The following is a 26,125-nucleotide window of genomic DNA, read 5'->3' on the forward strand; positions in this document are numbered from 1 at the left end:
CAATCATTGGGTGGTGATGGATTTCCTAATAGGGTATCAAAGCTGGGCAGACATCAGCTAGGGAAATATTACCTATAAAGAAGTCTGCTTCTGCAGTAACCCAAATTCTCCAACCCTGCTCTAATATCTGAATCTCCTCCATTTCCCCCAAATCCTGTGCTTCTGCCATGCAAGTTTTCTAAGATGACCTGATCTCTCCCATCTCTGGCCTTTGCACTTGGCATCTTCTCAGGCTGGAACATCCTTTCTTTCTTTCTTTTTCTACCCAGCCTCATCCCACCCCTAGTCTCCATGTCTACTTAACCTCCATTCACCTTCCAATGTCCAGCTCAGACATCCTGTTCTCTGGGAAGCTTTACCAACCACCCTCCCACCATTTGGCCCCTGTAGCAACTTAGGCAAACCTCTGTCTCTCAATCATCCTGTGCTGTCATGGTCTGATCATGCCTGTCTCCCACTAGACTTTGCAAACCTTGAATCCACCCCTATCCTCAAGCCCATTGCCCAGATATAGTAGGTATCCAATTACTGTAGAAGGGAAGAACTACAGGAGGGAAGAATTTTGTCTTTTACTTGTTAGTCACCTGATAATGAGTTTAGTAAAGATTACTTCAACACTAGATTTGCTTCAACCCCTTCTACTCATGTATCTTCAAATAGTCTTAGGCAAGCCTGTGGTTCATTTAATAACACATCCAAAATAATTATCCCTGAATGAGTTGCCTATTCAAATATTTTAATTGATGTTAATGAATTAAGGTTCATTGTAATGTGCCCTGAAGCTAGATTCTGATGTCTTAGTTTTCAATGCCGGCTCACCACTTAGCAGCTGTGTGACCCTGAGCAAGTTACACAACATCTCTGAACCTCAATAGGTTTATCAGTAAATTTCCCATACAGGTATCTGCCTGACAGTGTTGCTGATGGTGTGAAATAACGACATGTGAGAGTCCTAGCCTATAGTGACCACTCAACATATGTTTGTTCTTTTTCCTTCAAGGAGTGTCATGAACAGATTGTTGGAGGGTAGGGAAGCTGGAGAAGGAGCAAGAAAATTGGCAGGAGCAGGCAAACGCTCTGTAGTCACTGAGCTCTCTTCCTCTGCCCTGTGCTTTAGGTGAACCAACTCATTTAATTCTCATTGCAAACTTTTGAGATTGGGTTCTGAGAGGTGAAGCAACTCATCTCACTTTTTTTTTCTTTTTTAAAAAATTTATTTATTTTATTTATTTTTATTTTTTCCTGCGTTGGGTCTTCGTTGCTGCGTGTCGGCTTTCTCTAGTTATGGCAAGCAGGGGCTACTCTTCATTGTGGTGCGCAGGCTTCTCATTGCGGTGGCTTCTCTTATTGCAGAGCACGGGCTCTAGGCGCACGGGCTTCAGTAGTTGTGGCACACGGGCTTAGCTGCTCTGCAGCATGTGGGATCTTCCCAGGCCAGGGGTCAAACCCATGTCCCCTGCATTGGCAGGCGGATTCTTAACCACTGCGCCACCAGGGAAGCCCAGCCCATCTCACTTTTTAACTGCATCTGTTCAGTAGTATTTCTCCCTCCCCCCATTCCCCCTACCCACTCTCAGGGCCAGGAGGAAGAAGCCCTGGGGAAGCATTTGCCAATTTCCACGGTGTAAATATTCCCACCGTGGCTGATTTCCAGCTACTAATGCTTTAACGACTGGCTCCAGGTACTCCTGAAAATTTAACAATGGGTTGTGAACACGGAGCTTGAGTTGGCTCTGCACACCCACTACTGGTCTCATTCTCCCCTCCCTCACTATGCTTCAATTTCGCTGGCCTCCTTTATGTGCCTTTGAGTATTTTCACCTTCGAGGGTTTGCATGTGCTGCGCTCTCTGCCTAAAACTCTCCCCCTCCACCTCTTCATTTGGCTGTCTCCTTCTGGTCATTTAGATCTTAGCTCTGAGTTCACCTCCACACATGTGATCTTCCCAACCCATTTCACTAAAGGAGCTTCCTACTCTCAGTGACTTTTAAGCACATCACTCTGTTTTCCTTCTTTATAGCACTTATCATTGTATGGAATTTACATTTACTCATTTATTATCTGTCTCTTCCTACTAGAATGTAGGATCCTTGGGAAGAGGGACTTTATCCTCAGCACATAGTAGGTGCTCAGTGAACAATTGTCGAATGAATGAATTTGTTCAAGATCACATGGCTCATAAGGAAGAAAGTGGAAGTCAAACACAGGGCCCATACGCTTGAACTCTCTGACTACATTACCTCAAGTTAACCTCAGGTGGCTTGTAGAATAATCTGGAATACAGAATAATTATGTAGCCACAGGCAATCACAAGCGAAGAAATCTCTAACGTGCTGGTGATGGGAATATAAATTGGTGTAACTACTTTGGAAAACAGTTTTGTATTACCTTTTTTAGGCTACGTTGGGTCTTTGTTACTGTGCGCGGGCTTTCTCTAGTTGCCACTAGTGGGGGCTACTCTTCATCGTGGTGCGCGGGCTTCTCATTGCTGTGGCTGCTCTTGTTGTGGAGCACGGGCTCTAGGCACACAGGCTTCAGGAGTTGTGGCTCGCGGGCTCAGTAGCTGTGGCACACGGGCCTAGTTGCTCTGCGGCATGTGGGATCTTCCCAGACCAGGGCTTGAACCCGTGTCCCTTGTATGGGCAGGCGGATTCTTAACCACTGCGCCACCGGGGAAGTCCCTTGTATTACTTTCTAAGTTGAAGATGACCCAGCAATTCTACTCCTAGAATTACCCAAGAGTAATTCTTGCACACATACAGTTGGAAACATATAGAGTGGTCATAGCAGCAGAATCATAAAAGCAAAAACTTGGAAATAATCCAAACATGAATTAACAGAAGATGGGCTATTTTTCCTTTTTTGTTTTTGTTTTTTTTGGCCCCGCTGCGCGGCTTGCGAGATCTTAGTTCCCTGACCTGGGATTGAACCTGGGCCATGGAGTCCTAACCACTGGACTGCCAGGGAATTCCCAGAGACGGACTATTATACAGCAACCAAACCAATGAACTACACAATATTCAACAGTATGGATATGCCTTAGCTATATACTATTGAGCAAAAAAGTAAGTCTCAAAAGATTACAAACAGCATTATACCCTACTATATTAAAACAGCTAAAAAATCTCTAAGAATACTTTTTAGGACTACTTATAGGTTCAATAAAATTATATGAAAAGGAAAACAGGAGAATGATGAACATAGGGTATGGGAGGAAGCTACCTGGGTTATATGGGGAGGAAGGGGATGGGCTTGTTGGAGCAGGGAGTGGTCATTTGGTAAGATACTGGTTACTGTCAAGGTCCTAACTTTTGTTTCAGGTGAAGGGCTTGTGGGTGCTTATTGTATTATTAAAAATGAGTTGATTAAACAAGTAGCTAGATGACTAAAATTGAGCCATATATAGACCATTGATTATGGTTAACTCTATAGTCCTAAGTTCTAATTAAACAAAGAAACTGTCAATGTCCTAACTTTTGTTTCAGGTGAAGGGTTTGTGGGTGCTTATTGTATTATTAAAAATGAGTTGATTAAACAAGTAGCTAGATGGCTAAAATTGAGCCATATATAGACCATTGATCATGGTTAACTCTACAGTCCTAAGGTCTAATTAAACAAAGAAACTGCACAAATGTCATAGGAATGGGAAGGTGAGTACTGCACAGGGAAAAACTGTTTCATTAAGCCCTCAGCAAGCATGTGCCACCTTGCTTGGTACTTTCATATTAGTGATTCACTTAATATCACAAAAACCCTATGAAGTACGTATTTCTGTTCCCATTTTAAACATGAGAAAACTGAGGTAAATTATCTTGCTTACTTTCCCAATCCTAGAAGGGGACTTGTCATAAAATGTAGCTGAACACTTTCTAGGGTGGCTTGGGGAGATGATGGGGCAGGCAACTGGGTAGGGGAGGCAACATCTGGCACTTTTAATATTTCCATTTCCAGAATGAAGATGGAAGAAATAGTGACCTGGCCAGAGCATTATTCTACCAATGGCTCGGCATTACAAAAAATTCCCTATTTGTATAGGTCATAAGTTATTTATGTTTGCATTATGTGTTATGCATGATTTGGAAATGTAACAACAAAGTACACAGACCCACAAAGATTCATTAAAATGCATGTTATGGAATTTTTAAAGTAAACTTACATTTTAAAAAAATTATTCAAATATTTTATCTTGCAATCCCTGAAACCACTCTGAATTTTTAAATGGTAAAAATATTTTTCCAAGTATTTTGGTTCATGGCTGTTGTTTCCACTCTTTTTATTTATTTATTTATTTATTTTTGGCTGCATTGGGTCTTTGTTGCTGCGTTCAGGCTTTCTCTTGTTGCAGCGAGTGGGGGCTATTCATTGTTGCAGCACGTGGGCCTCTCACTGCGGTGGCTTCTCTTGTTGCGGAGCACTGGGCTCTAGGCGTGCAGGCTTCAGTAGTTGTGGCACACGGGCTCAGTAGTTGTGGTGCACTGGCTTAGCTGCTCTGCGGCATGTGGGATCTTCCCGGACCAAGGCTCGAACCCGTGTCCCCTGCATTGGCAGGCTGATTCTTAACCACTGCGCCACCAGGGAAGCCCTCCACTCTTTTAAATCAAGGTTTTTGGGGTTTGGGGGGAGGTTTTGTTTTTTGTTTTTCTTTTCCCTCAGGTTTTTTTAAATTTTATTTTTATTAAAGTATAGTTGATTTACAATGTTGTTGATTTTAGCAGTACAGCAAAAAGTTATAGGACAGTTATACATATATATATATACATTATTTTTCATATTCTTTTCCTTTGTGGTTTATCACAGGGTATTGAATATAATTTCCTGTGCTATACAGTAAGACCTTGTTTATCCATTCTATGTATAATAGTTTGCATCTGCTAATCCCAAACTCCCAATCTATCCCTCCCCCAACCCCCTCCCCCTTGGCAACCACAAGTCTGTTCTTTATGTCTGTGAGTGTATTTCTGTTTCGTAGATAAGTTCATTTGTGTCTTAGACTCCATATATAAAAGTGATATATGGTATTTGTCCTTCTCTTTCTGATTTACTTGGCTTAATATGATAATCTCTAGGTCCATCCATGTTGCTGCAAATGGCATAATTTCATTCTTTTTTATGACTGAATAATATTCCACTCTGTGTATATATACCACATCTTCTTTATCCATTCTTCTGTCGATGGCCATTTAGGTTGTTTCCATGTCTTGGCTATTGTAAATAGTGCTGCTAGGAACATTGGGGTGCATGTATCTTTTCGAATTATAGTTTTGTCTGGATCCCTTGGGTTTTTACAGCTACTTAATTTTATATTGTTTCTTGGAAATAAAATTTCCCCTTAAGGTTCCTGTACATTTCCTTTTGTATACAAAAAGGAAGTTATGTGAGAAGTGGAATAAACCTTTGATTAAGCTTGTACTGTTTATTTCCCAACACTTCTATTGTCTTGTGGCAAGTCAGGGACACAGACCCTTCGGCAGTGACATTTAGGATGAGGCCTTTCCAAGGAGGAAGCATACACAATGGAGTGTCTCCTACGAGGATTCCAAAATAGACACGCTGGGAGTTTTGTTCAGAGACGGACAAAAAAGAAGTGAAGATAGACTCCCCCACTCTCTCTTTCTTCCTTTTGCAATTGAGGGAGAGATCTTAATTTTTTCAATGTATGAGGAAAACGTAAGTTTTTTTATTGGTTTGGAGTGATGCTCCTATCTTTGTTTCAGCCTTACCTTTTCCTACCGTATGACAAGGCTTCACAGATTCAACAACCCATCAGTAATTGTACAAGTATAGGCTTCCTGTGTGCCCAGCACTGTGCTAAGTCCTATGGACAAATTCAAGACTGTGAAATAGTCACCAATCTCCAGATCCTTAGAGATGTTATAACTGTGCCTCAGGACAGGGTAGAAATGATATGACTCTTTTTAAATTTAAATTTTATTTTTTTTAATTGAGGTATAATTAACATATAATATTGTTTAAATTTAAGGTGTACAACATATTGAGTTGATGCATTTATATTTCAATATGATTTCCACCGTAGCATTCTGTCAAGTCATATAACTATCATTTCCTCTAGTGGTGGAAACAATGTGACTTTTTTTTTCTTTTTTATAGAAGTACTGTTGATTTACAATACCATGTTAGTTTCAGGTGTACAGAACAGTGATTCAGTTATACACACACACACACACACACACACACACACACACACACATCTTCTTTTTCAGAATCTTTTCCCTTATAGGTTATTACAAAATGTTGACTATAGTTCCCTGTGCTCTACAGTAGGTCCTTGTTGATTATCTATTTTATATACAGTAGTGTGTATCTGTTAATCCCAACCTCCCAATTCATCCCTCCCCCCACCCCATTTCCTCTTTGGTAACCATAAGTCTGTTTTCTATGTCTCTTTCTGTTTTGTAAATAAGTTCATGTGTATCATTTTTTTAGATTCCATACATAAGCGATATCATATGATATAACAACAGGACTTTTTAAAGTTTGTTTTACCCTAACATTCGACCTCTGTGGACCCTCCTCCTCTCCCCCCACCCCACTCCTCACTTGTCCCTCCATTCCCAGCAACCTTGGCCCCTACTCACCAATCCGACTTCATTCCCTTTTTACTTTCCCTCTTGTTAAATTATGGTCTCTCAGAACCAAACTAGACGTTAAAGATCATCTAGTTCAGTGTTTTTCAAAATGTTTTTTGATCCTCTAAACCATCCTCCCATAGAAAACCTTATATAAAATCCCCAAGACATACAACTGATTACATGTACCCACTCTGAAAAGAGGAAGAGAGGATGCCATGCTTTGCCCACTCCAACTTTCAGTTGACAGCACCAACCCCTGCCCACAAGAGTCCCCGCGGGTCCCCAGGCAAAGTCCTAGGAATCCCCAGCTTAAGCCACCCCCTCATTTGGCAGATGAGGAAGTAGTTAAGTTCCCTATCCCTCTCATTTGGCCTAGAGAGGGATAGAGAACTTATCTAAGTCACAGCCAACACCTAGGTGTCCCAATTCCCAGCTCTGGAACCTTCCCATGCCGCTTCCTTTCTTTCCTTATCGCATAGTTTCAAAATCTTCTGGCCATGAGGAATCCCCTGGAAGTCTGGGGCTAATGGCCTCCCAGTGGTTTGAAAAGTGCCTTTGACAAAGCAACGTCCCAACCCTGGGGACTGGAGACATTCTGCAGACTTTAGTGCCTGTGCTTAATGGGATCTCTTGACCTTTTCTCGAGGACAGAGAGAAGCAGAAGGGAAAGACACAGGACACACTTTCAGAAATTATGAGTGCAATTAACTGGGCCCGCCTGGGCATCCCTATGGCCTTGTCAGAAGGGCTGCCACACCAAGAAAATGGCTGGGGCAGCGGGCGTGCAGTTAAGCAGTGCTCACATGAACAGAAGCAGGTTTGTGGGGGAATTCCCTGATAGTCCACTTATTAGGGCTCCACGCTTTCGCTGCTGAGGGCCTAGGTTCGATCCCTGGTTGGGGAACTAAGATTCCACAAGCCAAGTGGCGCTGCCAAAGGAAAAAAAAAAAAAGAGGTTGTGGGCCAGGGTGGATTCTGACATGACCTGTGGGTGCAGGGGGACATGACAACTTGCTTCCCTTCTGAGGGAGCAGCTTGACGCTGATGCGTCAGCTTCCTCACTGTGTGAGGCCCCCTCTCTCCTCCCCACTGCTGTCAGATATCCTGTCCAATGAATAGTCATTCCTCTTCTCTTTGTCATATAACAATATACACTTTTATAAAGCTTCCCCTAGCTTTTCAAAGTCAATACAATTAAAGCACAATGCATCTTAATTGCTAGCACCTTACCCATGCAGAACAAAACAGCAGCAGTCTTAAATAAAATGAGTGCTGGGCTGAAGCCTGATGAGGAAGCCGGGATAGGATTTCTGTAAAAGTGCCTCAAAACAAAACAGTTTGAGTCTAAGGTGTCTGGTTTTTCCATAGTGCTCTTTCCAGGCTACCTAAAACTATTTTTATACCCATCATTTCCTCTCACAGTTTGCCTAGAGGAGGGAGAAAGACAATTCAATTTTTCTAGAGAAACAGAGATCCAGCAATTCTGTGTCAAGGGGGATAGGAGTGAAACTGAGTCCCCGTAAAACTGAGTTCCGTTACCAAGTTTCTGACTAATCTCTCTATCCAAAACTTTCCTTTCTTGTCCCTCTGACTTCAATCCTGTGCTAACTGAACACTAATCAACCAGAGTCAGATGACTAAAATTGCTGTGGTCGATAACATCGTTAATGTACTAAAATTGCTGTTGTTGATAAAATTGCTGTTGTATCGTTAGATATCATCATTAACGAACAAACTCAGGTTTCTCCAGGGCAAGATGAGCTAACAGGTCCCCGAGCCATGGACCACGTGACCAGAGAATTGTAAACCAGAGACATCCTGACTCCGAGAAATGTCACAGAAATGTCACAGGATGAGGATTAATCCCAGCCTCTTTGTTCTTCTTTAGAAAAAAACAAAAACAAAAAAACCCAGGGAATTCACTGGCGGTCCAGTAATTAGGGCTCAGCACTTTCACTGCTGTGGCCCGGGTTCAATCCCTGGTCAAGGAACTAAGATCCCACAAGCCGTGTGGAAAAAAGAGAGAGAAAGAGAGAGAAAGCAGAAAACCTTAACTCAAAGATCAAACTGGGATGGATCTGAGGCTTGCCTCCCACTTCCTTGCTTGGTGCCCCGCAATAAACACTCTACTTTCCTTCACCACAGTCTGGCGTCGGTAAATTGGCTTTGCTACACTTTGAGTGAGTGGACCCAAATTCAGTTCGGTAACAGGAGGAGTCAAAAAGGTTATTATTTGACCATGTTATTTTAATAACATGGCATCTCTTCATCATCATAGTAATGGCAGTAAGTGGTTGTTTGGACAAATTTTAAGGGTTCAAACCACTTACTGGCCATGTGATCTTGGACAAGATGCTTGATCTCTGTCTCCTTCAAGATTTTCATTTGTAAAGTGGCCAATGATAATATGGTGGTACCTACATCATTGCCTTGTCAAGGGACTAATGAGTTATATGTGTAAGACGCTAAGAACAGCATCAGTTCTCAGTAAATTTCAATTGTTATTTGTGTGGTACTTATGGTTTACAAAGTGCTTCTACAGACATTATCGCTTGACTAGGTTGCAGATCATTTAACTCCCAGCCCAGGCATTTGGAAGAAATTCAGAATATCGGGTAAGGGCCAGCGTCCTTTACCGAACACGTCCCAGGGAGGCTAGTCTACTAGGTATGGTTTGTCCCTTCGCTCCATGCCCAGGAGAAGCCCTCTGCATGGCTTCAAGACACTTCCTCTGCTCCAGCAGAAGCCCCCACCCAGGAACTTTTCCTCATCCCTTACACAGCAGGAGACAGAATTATGCACATTGTTGCTTAAGCCCCAGTAGTCCTTATCTCCCCACTTCCAAACACAACCGGATATTTTTTAGAAAACAAATTCTGGGCTAAGAGAATTAAGCTGTGTCATTTCCCCTGGTAAAACCCTTAGACGCTTTATAAAGCAACATCAAAAGGCTGCTCCTTGAGAGCTGGTCATCATCCCTCACCCATGCTTCAGGCGAGGGAAGGAGCTGACATTTTTGGAGAACCCAGAGTGTGTAAGGCTAGTTACTATGATGCATACAGATAAGGACACGGGGCTGTAGACAGCAGAAGCAACGCATCCAAGGCACCAAAAGCTCTGGCTCTGACTTACCAGCCCTACAATCTTCCTCAACCTCTCCGAGCTGAGTTTTCTCTTCTGCAAACTGGGATAATAATCATACACACCCCATAGGTTCATAAAAATTCAAAGAGTTAATTCATTTATCATCCTGAACACAATGACTGACACATACAAGAGCCCAATAAATGTTAGGTGGTGTTATAATTATTATTATTACCTGAAAAAGAGCAGCCAGGGTTTACTCTTTGCCTTTTGCAGGGAGTACACCAGGCAGGGTCCTTGTCCCTGACTGAGGACCTGAGGACCATAAGTTTGTCTCCGAATGGAAGAGCTTTAACATCCCCAAGCCAAGTTCATGGTGTGGGGCACTGGGGAGTAGGGATGGCTAGGACTTCTACCTTCTTTGAGGTGGGAGTAGTTTGGGCCAACTTATGATGCAATTTACTTATTCTTTACGTTGAACGCTTTTATTGACGGGATACTCATTTGCTGTTGAAGATCAACCCATTCCAAGCTGAACACCTCTTACAACTAGAAAGTGTTCTTTCTCTGTTCCTGCTCCCTCCACCCTCCTCCACTTCCCACTTCCTTCCTCCTGTCATCTTCCCCTCTCTCTTCTTTCTGCCCTGTCCTCTCCCTCCCTTCCTCTCCCCTCCTAGGCCGAGAGCCCCAGGTTCCACTCTTTGCCCTGAAGTCACCATCTAGGTCACGGAGGTCACGGAGAACCCAGAAGGTCTTCGGTGTGGCCCCTTAGCCAGCTGTTGGAAACTCAGTCTCCAGTAGCCGTAACCCAATCCTCTGGGTTTTGCAGGGTCTTTGGGAAGCAAAACCTTTTATCTGGGCCTCATGGCTCGGCCTTCTTGTCCATTAATGTCATCCATCAGTTCGCCCAATTTCCATTAATAAAACCCCATCTAGAACCACAGGAAACTTGAAATGGGTTGATCTGGTGTCTTGAGGCCCAGCTGGCCCTTGATGAAAGCCATGGAGAAGCTGGAGCGCTGGGAGTGACTCTCCAGAACCAACGTACACAGGCAGCCCTCGCTGGTTCGAATCCTCCGCTCAGATCACCTGGACTTCACAGCTTGCGGGAGCAGCCGGGGCTGCGCTGCCGCTTTAAGAGAGGGGCGGGGCCCGGGTACAGGCGAGGCAGGGCCGGCCCACAAGGCTCCTTTTCCTTTTTGATCCATTCAAAAATTACTCATTGCAAATTCCCGGACTGCTGGGAGCGGAGAAGGAAAGGGGCGGAGGAGAGAGGGCTGCTGCGGGCGCCGTGCAGGGGGCAGCCGGGGCCCGAGGGGCTGACGGCCGGTCGGGGAGAAGCCGCTCGCGGCGGGCCGTTCTGGCTCCGGTGGCCTCACCAGGAAGCGTCAGAGTCTCGACACCGGGGAAGCTCCGAGCGCCGCCGCCGCCGCCGCCGCCGCCGCCGCCGCCGCCTCCCTCCCGGCACCGGGTCCCCGAGCCCCCGCCCCGGCTCCGGGCCAGCCCTCCGCCCTCCGGGACCCTCCGGCTCGGGCGCCTTCCCGGGCGATGGCTGGCCGCTGAGCATGGCTCAGTACGGCCACCCCAGCCCGCTCGGCATGGCTGCGAGAGAGGAGCTGTACAGCAAAGTCACCCCGCGGAGGAACCGCCAGCAGCGCCCCGGCACCATCAAGCATGGATCGGCGCTGGACGTGCTCCTGTCCATGGGGTTCCCCAGAGCCCGCGCGTAAGTGGCCGGGCTCGCCGCCCCAGCGACCCCTCCCGCCCCAAGCGACCGGCCCTCGGCTTCGCTCCGGCTCGCCTCCCGGCGCCTGCCCGGCGGGCGGCGCGTTCCCCGCTGCCCACGACCTGTTGGGGGTAGGCTGGGCGCGCGGGCGGCCCGGGACTCGGTTCCTCCTGGCGGGGCTGCAGGGGAAGGCGCCGCGCCCGAGCGCTGGGCTGGGGGCTTGCTGGCGATGCCGACGGTGAGGCGTGCCTAAGGGCTTGGGATGCCGAAGGGCGAGGGCACAGGGTTCGAGTCCCGGGTACGGTGGCCCGCGCCCGGCCTCAGAGGGTGGGGCTAAGCGAGTCTCTCCCGGGCTCCCCGAGGTCTCCAGCGCTGAGCCCCCGGGGAGGCGGGGCCCCACCGCGGATTCGGGCCCCCTCTCGATCCGGAACGCCGGGCTGGCTTGGGATCCTCTGTGGCTGGAAAAGGGCAAGGCACGGCGGGGCAGGGAGGCCGGCGCTGCCACTGCTGCGGCTTCCAGCTCCGGATGTCACTCTCGGGCTCTGTCTCCCTCGGAGTAGGAGGAGCGGGAGCGTGGGGGTTGCCTCGTGTTCATTGACGGGGAGGATGGAATGAGAAGGGGAAGCACTTCTCCCGGGGGACCTGGGTTCTCGTCAGCGGTGACGGCAGCGCAGGAATCTGGGGGTGCCTGAGAGTGAGGAGGGGGAGCGGTCCTCCCTCATCCTTCTTCCTCCGGGAGGGTGGCGTAGGGAAGGGCAGCGAGCGCGCAGGTGGCTGCCGCAGCAGCTTGCTGGGAAGAGGCCTGGTCGCCAGCACAAGGCAGCAGCGGCAGCAGGAGTCTTCGGAGGCTGGCCGCCCGAGGCCGTGGGGCTGGAACGCTGCCTGGGAAGAAGACAAGGCCGGGTGGCCAGGCCCTTCTCCCTCGGTTAATTCCTCACAGGCAGATTTCTTAGGCTGGGACACAAGGCCTGGGATCCTTGTAGGGCGCTGCTTTTTTTGAATGACATCACCTGAACAGGGAGTTGGGCAAACTTTATCAGAAAGGGCCAACTTGACGAAAGTTTGTTTTCTTCTCCCGTGTTTCAGGTGATAATGCTAGGTCTCCCTTACTTGGCCTCTGGGCAACCTTTATTCTTTACTATTAACTTGGCTGTAATCTCTTGATCAAAGCTGATCCCTGATTTTATCATTCCACCCAGCCTGCTGGGACAGGTCAGAGTGGCCTTGGAAGGCCATAAAATGGACTGACATTTCTGCCTCCTACTAACTTCCAGTTGCTGACGCCAGAGTTACAGGGAGATGTGGTGGGCTCTGCAGGAGTGTGCCAGGTGTGGAAGCTGCAAGTCAGGTCCTTCGTGTGATGGATGTGCATAGGTGTCCTTAAGAAGGGGCAGGTAGGGGCCAGAAGTCTGTGGAGCAAGGCTGCAGAATTAGCACAGCCCCAGGCATTTGCCTTTTCTGAAATGAGGCCAGCGTTAAGGACCTAAATTGCTTAATTGAGGGAAGAAATACTTAACTGAATTCTTCAGACTGTGTGGTGTTTGCTCTTCGAGGTGGCTTTAACAGGACATCTTCTTTCCTTCACTGGGTCCAAGAGGCCTTGTCTACGTGCTGAAACATTAGGATGATGGTTTAATTTTGGCTTGTTCAATCGCTGAGATCTCATAATAACTAGCATTTAGTGAGTACTTACTATGTACTGTTCTAAGCACTTCACATTTATTATCCATTTTATCCTCCCAGCAGCCCAGTGAGAAAGGTAATTATAAGCCCATTTTATGAACTGGGGAACAGAGGTTTAGAGAGGTTGCATAACTTGCTCAGGGTCACAACAGTGAGCAGTGAACCTGGGATTCAAACTCAGGCATGTGTCGGCTCAGCTCAGGCCTCACATCCAGGACCAGGATGTAATGAGTTAATGTGGGTAGAACATCTAGAGCAGTGCCTGGCACACAGTGGGTGATCTTTAAGTGTTCGCTACTGTATTAGTTTCTGTTGTAAAAAATTACCCCATTCCGGGTGGTTTAAAAACACAGAAATTTATTCTCTCACAGTTCTGAAGGCCAGAAGCCCTAAATCAGCATCACTGGGCTGAAATCAAGGTGCTGGCAGGGCTCTGCCCCCTCCGGAGGCTCTAAGGGAGAATCTGTTCCTTGCCTCTTCCAGCTCCTGGTGTCTGCTGGCATTCTTTGGCTTGTGGCAGCATCCCTCCAGTCTCCGCTTCTGCGCTTGCCTCGCCTTCTTTTCTCTCTGTGTCAAATCTCCCTCTGCCTCTTTCCTATGAAGACATTGTGATTGCATTTAGGGCCTCCCCAGATAATTCAGGATAATCTCCCCATCTCAAGATCCTTAACTTAATCTCATTCACAAAACCCTTTTTCTAGCCATAAGGTAATGTTCACAGGTTCCAGGAAGTAGGGCATGAATATTTTGGGAGGAGCCCCTTTTCAGCCTATCACAGCTACTATTATTACTAGCACTGCCTCTCTTTACTGGAAAGGTGACAGAGTGGGTCATGATGAAACGTCCTGGGGAGGGGGGTAGGCTTGCTGTTCTGTCTTCCTCAAATTCTCTGTCTTGGAGCGTCAGGCCCCTTGGCGGTCACCTGATCTAGTCTACTCCCTACCTGGGCTGGCATCTCTTCTTCAGCCCAGGGAGGCTGATGTGGTCAGCCTTCCTCTTAATAACTTAATCAGGTCAGTAAGAAGAGGGACTTCTCCCCAGGGCCATCTGAGATTCCAGAGAGCAGACTTTTTTTTTTTTAATTTTATTTTATATATATTTTTATACATCAGGTTCTTATTAGTTATCTATTTTATACATGTTAGTGTATACATGTCAATCCCAATCTCCCAATTCATCCCACTACCACCACCCCCCACCACTTTCCCTCCTTGGTGTCCATACGTTTGTGCTCTACATCTGCGCAGAGAGCAGACTTTTAACTTCATTTTGGAGAGCTGTGAAGAAAGAGAGCAAGGGCACCGGGCTCCGCTCCTGAGAAGCCTCTTTCTTAGGCTTTAAGCCTGGAGGAAGGAGCGTGATGAAATGCAAAGTGGGAGAGAGCAGTGATGGTTTCCTGGATTCAGGAAGACCAGGCTGTGATGCTTCAAGAAGGAAGGAGACCGAGGTCTGGAACACAGCCCTTTGGAGGGAATGGTGGTAACCAGGCCTGGCAGCTCTGGTTTCCCCTCTGGGTGTAACTGCGTCTGATCTTGTGCAGCAGCAAGAAGGGCCCTTCCGCTGGGCTCTGGGTGGACCGTAGAGAGCTCCGATGCCAGCAAGGCCCAGGTCCCACGCAGCCTGTGCTGTGCTCTGGTCTTGGATAAGTCACTCAAGCCCTCAGGGCCTGGCTGGCTTCCTCTGAGGGGAATAGGATTAATCAGTGCATGCTTATTAAGTGCTTGACAGCTACTGAGAGGAGTCGGGTATGTCCCTCTAGCTCATTATGCCCCTGGAGCCGTGCTACGTTTTTTCCATCCTACCCTATGACCTTTGGTCCAACTTAGATGCTGCTGTAGAAGAACAGCAGCCATGTGGAGAAGGTTCGAGAAGTGGCCGTTTATATCGTGCGTGCGTGCGTGTGCACGTGCACGCACACACGCAAGCACAAGGCAAGGAGGTGTTAGGGAGGCCTCAGGAAGGAAGCTTTCAAGGGGCCAAAATGTCCTAACCCTTCCTTTTTCTTTCTATGCCCTTAGCTCTTCCTTTTCCCCAAAGTTCTAAAAATAAAGGCCCAGCTTTGTCAAGACTGGAGTGAGGTTGGTTGGAAGGAAAAGGAAGAGTGTGTGTGCTGGGAAAGGCCTGGGGCCAGGAAGGGTCTGAACGGATCACCCAAGAAGGCAGGGTGAACTCTGACGTAGTGTTGCTATTTTTTTTTTTTGTCTTTTGTATCTTTTTTTTTTTTTTAATTTTTATTGGAGTATAGTTGATTTACAACGTTGTGCCAGCCTGAGGTGTACAGCAAAGTGAATCAGCCATAATACACATATTGATATGTCCACCCCCCCTTGCAGATTCCCCTCCCACATCGGCCATCACAGAGCGCCGAGTAGAGTTCCCCGTGCCACACAGCAGGCCTCTGTTAGTTACGCGGTTTATATATAGTAGTGTGTATATGTCAATCCCAGTCTCCCAATTTATCCCCCCCAACCTTACCCCCTTGGCGTGTTGCTTTGTGTTCCCTACTTGCTCTCTTACTTGCCTCTGTGGTTTTGGGGGGCAGCGGAGGCTTCTCTGCCACTGGAACTCTGGGAGCACACACCCAGCAACTGAATTTGAGGAGGCCCCACCGACACAACTCTGGCCTTTTGTTTTGGTTCCATTCGTTCGAGACTGCCTATGGCTAATACTTTGTCTACAGCACATGGCTCTCGAATGTTCTCTAATGATTGAGAAGTAGAATTTTACAAAAGGACCCTCTGGCTGGGGTCTGATGCCCTGAGTCCTAGCCCAGCTTCTGACCGACACTTGAAGCATTTAGGTCTTCTGTTGAACCCCTTTCCTCAATATCCTGTTCAGCTTCTGTGCTGTGTAACTCACGAGGCTTTGTGAAGACCGAATGAGCTGAGGGGCAGGAAGGGACTTAGAACTCAGTTAAAAATATAATCTGGACCCAAGGTAGGTAGGATTATGGTATTATGGTGTTGGATGAAAAGAAAAGGAAGGAGGTGAGATCGTGGTGGTAAATCTCCAGCGAGGATTTGCATGTGCTGTTCGGTTGCTGATATTTGAACAACGCCCAGCTGAAGAGCAGGACAGTGGCGGAAGGAAGGAGCTGGACCAAGTGCCTTTGACTTTGCTTTGGACAGTCAGCGTTAGCTATGCATCACTGCCCAGAGATAAAAGCAGCTCCGAGCTGGCAACGCAAGGAATTGAGAGGCATCTTGCAGAGCCTGTGAATTCAAGCCTGCAGTTTCTCTGGCCTTCTCCAGCTTACCTGCTGGTGGACATTGGATCCCCTGAAAGTACCTGGTCAGCTCAGCATCTCTGAATCGTGGCTGATTCTGGGTGGGTGCTGCGGCTGCTTTCCCAGGGGCCTTGGGCAGAAAGAGGAGACCAACCGAAGCCCACGGGTGTGTTATTTTGTGGGTGAAAAGTTGCTCTCACGTGCCCTAAATATCCCTCTTGATCTTGAGAAAAGCCTCGCTTTATTTATTTATTTTAAAAACATTTATTTATTTAATTTATTTTTGGCTGTGTCGGGTCTTAGTTGCGGCACGCGGGCTCTGTAGTTGAGGTGCGCGAGCTCAGTAGTTTTGGCATGTGGGCTTAGTTGCTCTGCGGCATGTGGGATCTTAGTTCCCCTGTGGCATGTGGGATCTTAGTTCCCCAACCAGGGATCCAACCCATGTCCCCTGCATTGGAGGTGGATTCTTAACCACTGGACGTGAAAAAGTCCTGGGAAGCCCTGAGAAAAGCCTCGTTTTAAAGATTAGGAGACTTAAGTCTCGGAGGACTCCAGGGACATGCCCTGTGTGAGGCCATGTTGCCATGACAGCATTGGGCTAGAACTGCAAGTCCAGTGAACTTTCCAGGCTGCCCAGAGGACCTGGCTCCAAAGGAAAGACCTTGGCATACATTCATTTTTCGCTTTACTGAGGTATAATTTATGTACAATAAGCTAAACCTATTTAAAGATTGATCAGTTTTGACAAATAAATATACCTGTGGCATCACCTCTGCAAGACAGCACGTGTCCTTTGCTGCTGTAAGTTTCCTTGTGCCCCCTTGCAGTCAATTCCTTCTCTACCCCTATCGATGGGCAACCACCGACCCACTTTGTGTCACCAGAGATTAGTTCACATTTTCTCGATTTGCATACGAGTGGACCAGAGATTAGTTCACATTTTCTCGATTTGCATACGAGTGGACCAGAGATTAGTTCACATTTTCTCGATTTGCATACGAGTGGACCAGAGATTAGTTCACATTTTCTCGATTTGCATACGAGCGGAATCATACAATGCCTACTCCTGTGCCTGCCTGGCTTCTTTCCTGGTATTTCTGAGACTCATCCATGTCGCATGTAACAGTAGTTTGTCTCCTTTTATTGCTGAGTAGACCTCGATGTATTTGGATGGGCTAATAAGGTAATTATAACCCTTTGCACACAGCGTCTGTGAAAATTTCCTGTTATGCCCTAATACTACCTTAGGTTTTTAGACCACTTTAGAGATGACAAAGCGGATTCATGTACCTGATCACTGTTAAGTTTCAGACATTGATAATTTCACGAGAAAACAGGTTCAAATTAAGCGCCCCAAAGAGTGAAGTGCATCCTGCCTCATGACTCTATCCTTGTGGTTTTTGTCACCACCCCGCCCTTGGGGGCCTCAAACTCTAACTGCTTTTCACTGAGTGGACGAGAATGCTCCGAGCTAAGGGCTTTGCTTTTCAGAGAGGCAACAAACCCAGGGAACCCTGGGTCTCCCACCAGCTCTGCTCCTGCTGACAGCGGAGGCGGAGCTCAGCGCCACCCTCGTCCCGGAGGGCATCTGGTGTGGATGTGTGTGAGGGTGTGTCCCTCTTCTAGGGCAGGCAGGAACTGGAGAGACCCAGTACCCTCTGCCTGATACACAGACGTCTCACCGTGGCAGCTGTCGTCGGCACAGCCTGGGTTTGAATCCCAGCTCTGCCTCTTCCCAGCTGGTGACCTTGGGCACGTTGCCGAAAGCCCTGAGCCTCAGTTCACCTGTCTGTACACTGTTGATAATGTTGACTGAAAAAAATGCCCAACCTAGAAGTTGAGGATTATGTTTTGTTGGGGGGACTTGCTGAGGACTCAAGCCCGAGAGGCAGCCTCTCAGATGGCTCTGGGGGACGGCTCTCAAGAGGTGGGGGAGGACCCAGGGTATATAGGAGTTCTGCAGTAAAAACCAGGTGGTCAGAACAACAAAAGATTACTATTGATTAAAGAAAACCAGACATCTTAAGTTAATGGGTTTAGCACTCTTCTATGTATGGGAAAATGCCAAGAGTCTGGAGTCACTGAGATCATTCCTTTGAAAGGCACCTCAGCTATCTGGGGCCAGGATCCTGCTTTTCTCCATCCTGAGTCCCCTCAGGGTGCACAGCTGGGGACGGCTGCAGTGGCTGCAGGCTTGATGGCTGCAGCATCCTTTGTTTACTGAAATGGCAGGTGACATTCTTCGTCCACAACAATAATAGTATGTAGCTCCGTGGATCCTTGTGAGGGTTAAGGGTGCAGAAAACAGTTGGGGAACGCCGGTAATCCCTCAGTGAGGAGGGAGGCGTGACTGCTACTCCAGCGGTGATTTCATTCCGCACGACTCCCTTTGTTTCGGGGTTCCCAATTGTCCCCCACTTCTCTATCTCTGCTCCTCACTGAGCTGTGGCCGTGGAGTAGAGGCTGATGGCCTCCTTCCTCAGCATCTTCTCCCCGCAAACTGCCCCGGGGTTGCCGGCCGAGTGGAAGCGGGCCCGGAGCAGAGCAGAGCCACCCAAACTGCTGACTGTAATAAATGGCCAGGCTGGAGATTTGAAGGAGTGCCATATGGTTGTCTTCTGATTCATCTCAAATGGAATCAGACTCCAGCCCTGGAGAGAAAAAAATAAAGCGCACTGAAGAATGGCTCCTGCGTGTGACGGGCAGGGTCCCAGGCAGGACAGAGTTGCTGTTGGGAGAATGAGATGGCTGCGGACCCCTCAGGGCTGAAAGCCCTTGTCTTCTTCATTGGGAAGTTCTCCAGGTGCCACTGGGGGTTTTCCCAGAGACTTATGGGAGAATCTCTGAGTTTTCTCTTCCCTGGAAGAGGGAGGGATAGATGTAGCAGCAGCCTGTGTCCTCTGGACCTTCTGTCAAGAGCTCAGGCTATGTAGGTGACGTCCGTCCTTGTTGGTCCTCTCGCTAACATCCCGTTTTGCTGGTGACTTTGCTGTCATGTTCTTTTTGCCGCCTGCTGCTTAAGAGGATGAGGCTTATGGTGAAGTGCCTCAGATGAACATCCAGAAATTGTCTGAGCTTCTACTGTGTGCACAGCACCCTATTATATTCTGTGCAGGAATAGATGAATGTCAAGTTCTGCCACCTGGCACTCTGAAGTCAGCCACTGGCTCTAGCTGGCTGCAAATCCTCCACAGTGACTCTCTGAGGAGCCGGTGTGCCTTTTCTCGGCCTAGGTGAATAATTCTCTACAGATAGTTGACAGGCTCTGGGTTCGGCCCTCACCCCGCAGGTGGCCCAGGGATAATGCACAATGAAAGCAAACTCTGTGTACCTTTCTTTCAGAACCCCGCCTTGGGCTTTCACTCTGCTCTCACTTGTTGGCTGTTTGGACTCATATACATCCTTTTCCTTCCCTGGGCCTCAGTGTTCCCACCTGTAAAAGGGGTTGAGGTCAACCACCTTTCCGATCCCAGTTCTGGTGACTCGGGGGTAACATGGACAGCGTTTTTGTTCAACGCCAGGATGTTTTCACTGCCTCGTGTGTGCTTTTCTGTTCCGAAGTGTTTGGCTTCTCTGGGTTTTTTTGTTTTGTTTTATTTTCCCCAGTGCTATATGGTCAAATTCTTCTCCCTTAAAAAAAAACTCTTCAGGACTATTGATATTCTAAAGAATAAATGAACGGAAAGGAAGAAAAATACGGGGCAATTACAACGGTGGGGAGTCGTCTAACTAGTATACATTAGTATAATTTTCAAATTGGTATAATGTGCTGTGTTGCAAAATACAACCACAATGCTGGTTAAATGAGAGAGGAAGTTAGTGCCCTGAGCCCAGCCCCTGGGGGAAAGAAGTTGCTCCTTGGCACCTTTTTAATTAAAGGGACATCTCCCCTTCTACAGAATCACCAGCTGTTTGTGTAACAATTCCCATTGTGTTCAGTTGCCCCAGTGGAAGAATAAACATTCCTGTACATAAACCAACGGTGGCGGTGAACTCCACCAGGACCAGCTATTGCCACACACGGTGGGAAGCTGGGAGAAACACCACCATCGCAGCTCACAGCAGTCCGGAGCATGCCAAGAGGAAGCTGACAGCACAGATGGCCAGGGGCGGCCAGATGTTTCAGATTTCTTTTCAGGTTTTGCTGGATAAACCTTCTCTATGAATCAGGTAGCAGGATTGTTTAGAATCCTACTTCCGTGTTGACAGTGCCCCATTCAGAAATATTTACTGTGCGCATTGGCTCTCTGTTTATTCTCTTATCTTGGGCAGGAAGCAGGGAGAGAGAAGGAAAGAAACCTGCCTTGAATGGCTGCTTTTGTGTACAGTCTCTTTAAACACAGACAACCACATGTAGAACCACACAGGGTTGCTGGATTTCTGAACCTGCAGCATCTGCTGTCTCCTTTCTTTATCAACCTGTCCTTGAATTGCCTGCATGCCTTTCCTTTCTCCTCTTTTTGCCGAATCAGATTTTACCCGCCCTGGAGAACTAGTTCAACCACAGTACTGGCCTCCCTTCCCTTTGCTTTCTTCTCCTTCCCCTCCCCCCTCCCTTTCTCTCTATTATCCTCTCTCTTCCATCTCTTCTCCCTCAAGCCTTATGAAGCTTCACTTAGTGAAGTAAGCAAGGTAGAGAGGATCTTCCCTCCATCACCTATGAAGTGCTTTGTCCAAGGTCTTCAGCCAATTCTGCACAGTTATCTATCTCTTTGGGACCTCTTATAACGTATCTTGACAATTGAAATCTTTGAGAAACAAGACAAAAAAAAATTGTATATGTTTTATCTCCATGAAAAGTTCCCTGGGTAATGCCATTTTTTAAGAAAAAAATACAGACATTTCCCGGCGTACTTATGGGCAGCTATTATGACCTATTATAAGAGGAGTTGGGAGTACAATTGATGTAATCCTTACAATTAGATGTAATCCTTGCCCTCAGGGGACTGACAATCTAGCGTGGAAGATAGAAAGTTATGATTAAATGTCATGTTATGATTAAGTGTGATGCAAGAGATAGATGCAATATCTAAGTGAGAAGAGGAGGAGGTGATATAACCAGACAGAGGGGCCCTGAAGTAAATTTAAAGGGCAAATGAGAAGGGAGCGGTACTCTTCTACAGTTTGAGAGGTAGGGAGATCAGTAGGCAGTTCAAATGATTTAATATCACACTGCAAATGAAGATGGAGGCAAATTTTAATTTCAATTTGGGTTTCTTGAATCATCTCACCACCACCCCTCCCCCCAACTAAATGAGTAACTTGATACTATCTAGCTTAGAAAGAAAAGGAAAAATTTTGTCTACCAAAGGAAACAGTTGGGCCTAACTTTAGATCTGACATTATTTTATTCATTCTTCCAGTGGGCATTTACTGAGTTGCCTACTATATGCCAGGAACGTGTTAGGGATGCAAAGAAAATTGTCTTTCTTCTCCAGGAGCTCAGCCTTCCTCAAGAGAGAAAGGCATATAAACCATAAACATGATTTAATAATGCAATTAGTGCCATAGTAGAGGTTTGAAGAAAAGCTCTGTGGGACCACCGAGAAAGCAATTACTGTAACTTGAGAAGGTTGAGGAAAGCAGAGGAGGTGACAATTAAGGCAGAACTTAAAGAATGAATAAAGATTCTCCAGGTATAGAAGAGGGAAGAGCATTCTAAGTCAGAGAGAACAGCATGAAATTCAGAGCATAAGGCACATGGGGGCTGGAGACTGGTGGGAAGGAGACAGAAAAGGAGTAGTGAGAGATGAGAGTGGAGAAATTAGGGCCAGACTGTTTCCTAGAGGTTATGGGAAATAACATTATAAGGCAGAGAAGTCAGTATAAAGGGGAATGGAGCAGAGAAAAGCTAGGCGTGGAAGCCAGTTAGAAGGTGGTTGTAATAGTCCAGGTGAAAGATAAATAGGACTTGGATTAAAATACCCAAGAGCCAGATACTAGAGAGGTTTTTGAAATTGAATTGACAGGATTTATAATCTGTGGGGTGTGAAGACTAGGGGAGCATAAAGGTAGCTCAGGATTTCCAGCTTGGGAAACTAGAATGGTGGAGACATTATGAACTGAGATAGAACATACAGAAGATAGGGTGATTTAGAGGATGAGGCAACACATCTGGTTTGAGACATGTTTTAGGTGCTATAGACACAAAGGTACAGATGCAATTGGAAATGGGGATCTGGAACTCAGAGTGGTTATGGCTAGAAATATCAATTTGGGTATTTATGGTAATAGAAGGCTTGGGAGTAGGTGTAACAAACCAGGCAGAGTGTAAAGAAAAGGAAAGGAGCCAACTGCCAAGGGTAGAATTCTGGGGGACCGGCTGGTGGGTAGAGGAAAAAGAACAGGTGAAGGAGGCTAAGAGAAATGGTTTGAGAGACAGGAAAAAACAAAATGAGAGATGTCCTAGAAGAAGACGGGGAAGAAGAGAATTTCACATCAAAGATGTGGGTCAACAAAATGTTTCTTTCCCTTTGCGTTTCCAAAGTGAGTAAAATCGTTGGATGTGACTGCAGTTGGTTGTGAATGAGATGTTCTCAGAGGATGATTCCAAAGCTTCTCTTTAGGGTTTCTGGTAGTTCCCTTCAGCTTCCCCAGACTCCAGAGGACCAGGACCCTGAGATCCTGCCTAGCTCCTTGCCAGCTCTTTCCACAGAGAGCTGGAATCTGCTGTCTGAAACTGAGACTGTTGACAGATCTGACTGAATAGACAGACGATCAGCAATCTGATGTAAGAAACATCTGCTCTTTAGAATTCCCCCAGTGCTAAGTTCCACTTGGAGATTTTACCTACCCCCTTCCATCCTTACCTCACTACCAACCCCCAGCCCCATCCATATCACATCTGAACTTGTTCTCATTGGAAACCAGGCTGAGGTCACCTGATTATCCTTGCTGGTGTGACCCTTCATTCATTTTTTTATTCAACAAATCTTTCCCCATCCTTGCTGTGTGCCAGTAAATGCATTAAGTGCTGTGGATAAAAAGCATTGAGAAACCATCTCAGTTCCTCCTCTTTTATATCTCAGGAAGCTGAGATCTCAACGTGCCATGTGCTAAGCCCATTTCCTATCATTTCCTCTCTCTGGTAAGCCCCTGCCACTACCACCACCTCCATCAGGAATAGCTCATCTCAAGGAATGTCGGGGATCTATGCTCTGTCTATAAGACATCGAGATTCAGGAGGTGACTGGTGGTCAGGGGCTGGACCATCCTCTGTGTCCCTGAGGGAAGGTTTTCTCCAGTCTTCCAAGTCCTTGCAAGTTGTTCTGCGCACTTGGGTCTGTCTGTACTCGCCAACAACCTGGAGACAAGTGGGCAGGTGTGGAATCTGAATGGATGATGGGTGATTTGGAAGGAAATGATAGAGGAAAGAAGACGGAGGAGGAAACAAGCAGAAGACCTTGAATGGGGCATGGGGGAGGTACCTGAATCAAGGTTGGAGAAAGTAGACTTACCCCCCAAAAAGGGAAGTTGTATTTTACATGGTAGGTTGTATGTTTGTGGGAATCGAATTTCTAAGAGTTGGTAGACCTTGAAATGTAAACACAGAATATATAGTTTTAAATTTAGGTGATTTGGTGAGTGACAGTTCATGAGTTGCCAAAGGATGTGAAGAAGAACAATGTCCTTTGTGAAAGATGTAGATACACACAGATGCTCAAGAAATGTTAGTCATTATTCATAACCTAGGCAGTTCCTAGTATTTAGTTGCATAATAGCAATCACTTGTTCCTGCCTTGAGAGTCATGTGTGACAGCAGATACGTTTTGCTTCAGAGTAAAGAAGCTCAAAAAAAGTTCCTGCCCTAGGTTGAGAATGACTCAAGTATCTCTTCTGAAACAGAGTATTCCTACTTGGAAAAAACCTGCAGAGGTAGAATCTCAGAAGTGTCTTAGTTGAAATTGCTAGTAGAGCTTATCTAGTCCAACTCCCACTTTTTACAGAATGTCAAGTGAGATGAGCAAGTGAAGTGACTTTTTCAAGACCAACAACTAGTCTGGGACAGAAGCAGAGTTTGAGGCCCCCTGACTCTCAGTCCCAACCACATTCCCTTTTTCTGTATCAGACTCCCTCCCTGAGTCCAGGCTCCGCCTCCAAGAAATAGATTTCTAACAAAGTTTCGGCTCTGTTTTCTGGAAGAATGGACTGGTCTGTTGTCTGGATTAGCCCTTTCTTATATTGTCTTGGTTTTTTTCTTTCCTTTTTGCTCCCCTCCTTCTGCCTGCCATTGTTTGCATCGCAACCCAAAGAAGATGAAGGTAATTTGTGGATAGGCCAGTTGGAATGGTTACTTCTGAGAAGTAGGGTCGGCGGGGGGGGGGGGGTGAGGAAGTATCACACCAGGAGTAGAGTAGTTGTTGGAGGGGATCCATAGTTGTCTCAGTGATCCACCCATGAGGGGTATTCTTCTTTGGGGGAAAGAAAATTGGTTTTAGAGACAAAAGACCTGGTTCAAATTCTGGATCTGTCACTTTCTGAGGGTGTAGTTTTTGAACAGGTTATTTTTATAGGTTGGATGAATCAAAATAAGGCAATGTAGGGCTTCCCTGGTGGCGCAGTGGTTGAGACTCTGCCTGCCAATGCAGGGGACACGGGTTCGAGCCCTGGTCTGGGAAGATCCCACATGCCACGGAGCAACAAGGCCCGTGAGCCACAACTACTGAGCCTGCGCGTCTGGAGCCTGTGCTCCGCAACAAGAGAGGCCAAGATAGTGAGAGGCCCATGCACCGTGATGAAGAGTGGCCCCCACTTGCCACAACTAGAGAAAGCCCTCGCACAGAAACGAAGACCCAACACAGCCAAAAATTAAAAATAAATAAATAAATAAATAATACAATGGAGTTTGCTGTAATACATCTCAGGGTCTATATTGCAAAAAATTAGAAAAAATAAAAAATAATAAAAATAAGGCAAGGTATATAAATGTAATAAAACCCACAAAAAGTCAGGCACGTGTAAAGTGATACTACTATTTGTTATCAATGATTGGGTTCTCGTAATCTGAGGCTTTTCCAGAAAGTCTGTGACCTGTTGGTTTTGTGTGACTTTTGGCAGGTTGTTGTAACCTTCCCTAACCAAGCTCCTTTCTTCCAGAGAAGCTAATTCTGTCACAGTGGGGAACACGAGGAGCCCTTGGAGAGGCCCGTTCCATCAAAGTGAATGCTTCCTTCTGGAAGCTTAAGTTTTCACTTCACCTTTTTTGGGAAGTAGGAACATGAGTCATAAGGAGTCAGAAAGTGGCTTTTGTGAAATACAGCACATGTGACCAGAAGCATGCATAGTAGTTTCCCGTTGCTGCTTTAACAAGTTCAGTGGCTTAAAACAACACAAATTTATTCTCTGAAAGTTTGGAGATCAGAAGTCCAAAATGGGCAGTATGGGCTAAAATCAAGATGTCCATAGAGATGGGTTCTTTCTGGAGGCTCTAGGAGAGAACCTGTTCCCTGACGTCTCTAGCTTCCCGAATCCTCCCGCATTCCTTGGCTGGTGGCCCCTTCCTCCATCTTCAAAATGCATCACTCCAACTCCTGCTTCTGTCATCACATCTCCCATCCGTCTGCTTCTCCTCCCTCCCTCTTTCCCTTACCAAGACCCTTATGACTACAACTCTCCCACTCAAGATCCTTGGCTTAATCACATCTCTGAAGTCCTTTTTGCCATGTAAGGTCACAGATTCATAGGTTCTGGGGATCAGGACATGGGCATCTTTGGGGGCCATTCTTCTGTCTACTGTGGCATGTGCATGTGTAAGCACTTGGCCTGTCTCCTTAGTTCACGATATTTCTCACAGAATAGAGGTCTACTAGGCTCTTC

At 46.7% G+C, this 26,125-nt stretch overlaps 1 protein-coding gene across 2 annotated transcripts in view; it reads left to right on the forward strand.

Annotated features, from left to right (window-relative positions):
* Positions 1 to 3,464: 3,464 nt before the first annotated feature.
* UBASH3B (ubiquitin associated and SH3 domain containing B) overlaps positions 3,465 to 26,125 on the forward strand; it is a 149,561-nt gene continuing 126,900 nt past the window's right edge. For both annotated transcript variants that reach the window (XM_082339815.1, XM_082339813.1), the window contains exon 1: positions 3,465 to 11,400. In XM_082339815.1, coding sequence (XP_082195941.1) covers positions 11,349 to 11,400 — 52 coding nt within the window. In that variant the 5' untranslated portion in view covers positions 3,465 to 11,348. The remainder of the gene's footprint in view (positions 11,401 to 26,125) is intronic.

Source organism: Balaenoptera borealis (genome assembly GCF_965194805.1).
Source record: "Balaenoptera borealis genome assembly, chromosome: 11".
Lineage (NCBI taxonomy): Eukaryota > Metazoa > Chordata > Mammalia > Artiodactyla > Balaenopteridae > Balaenoptera > Balaenoptera borealis.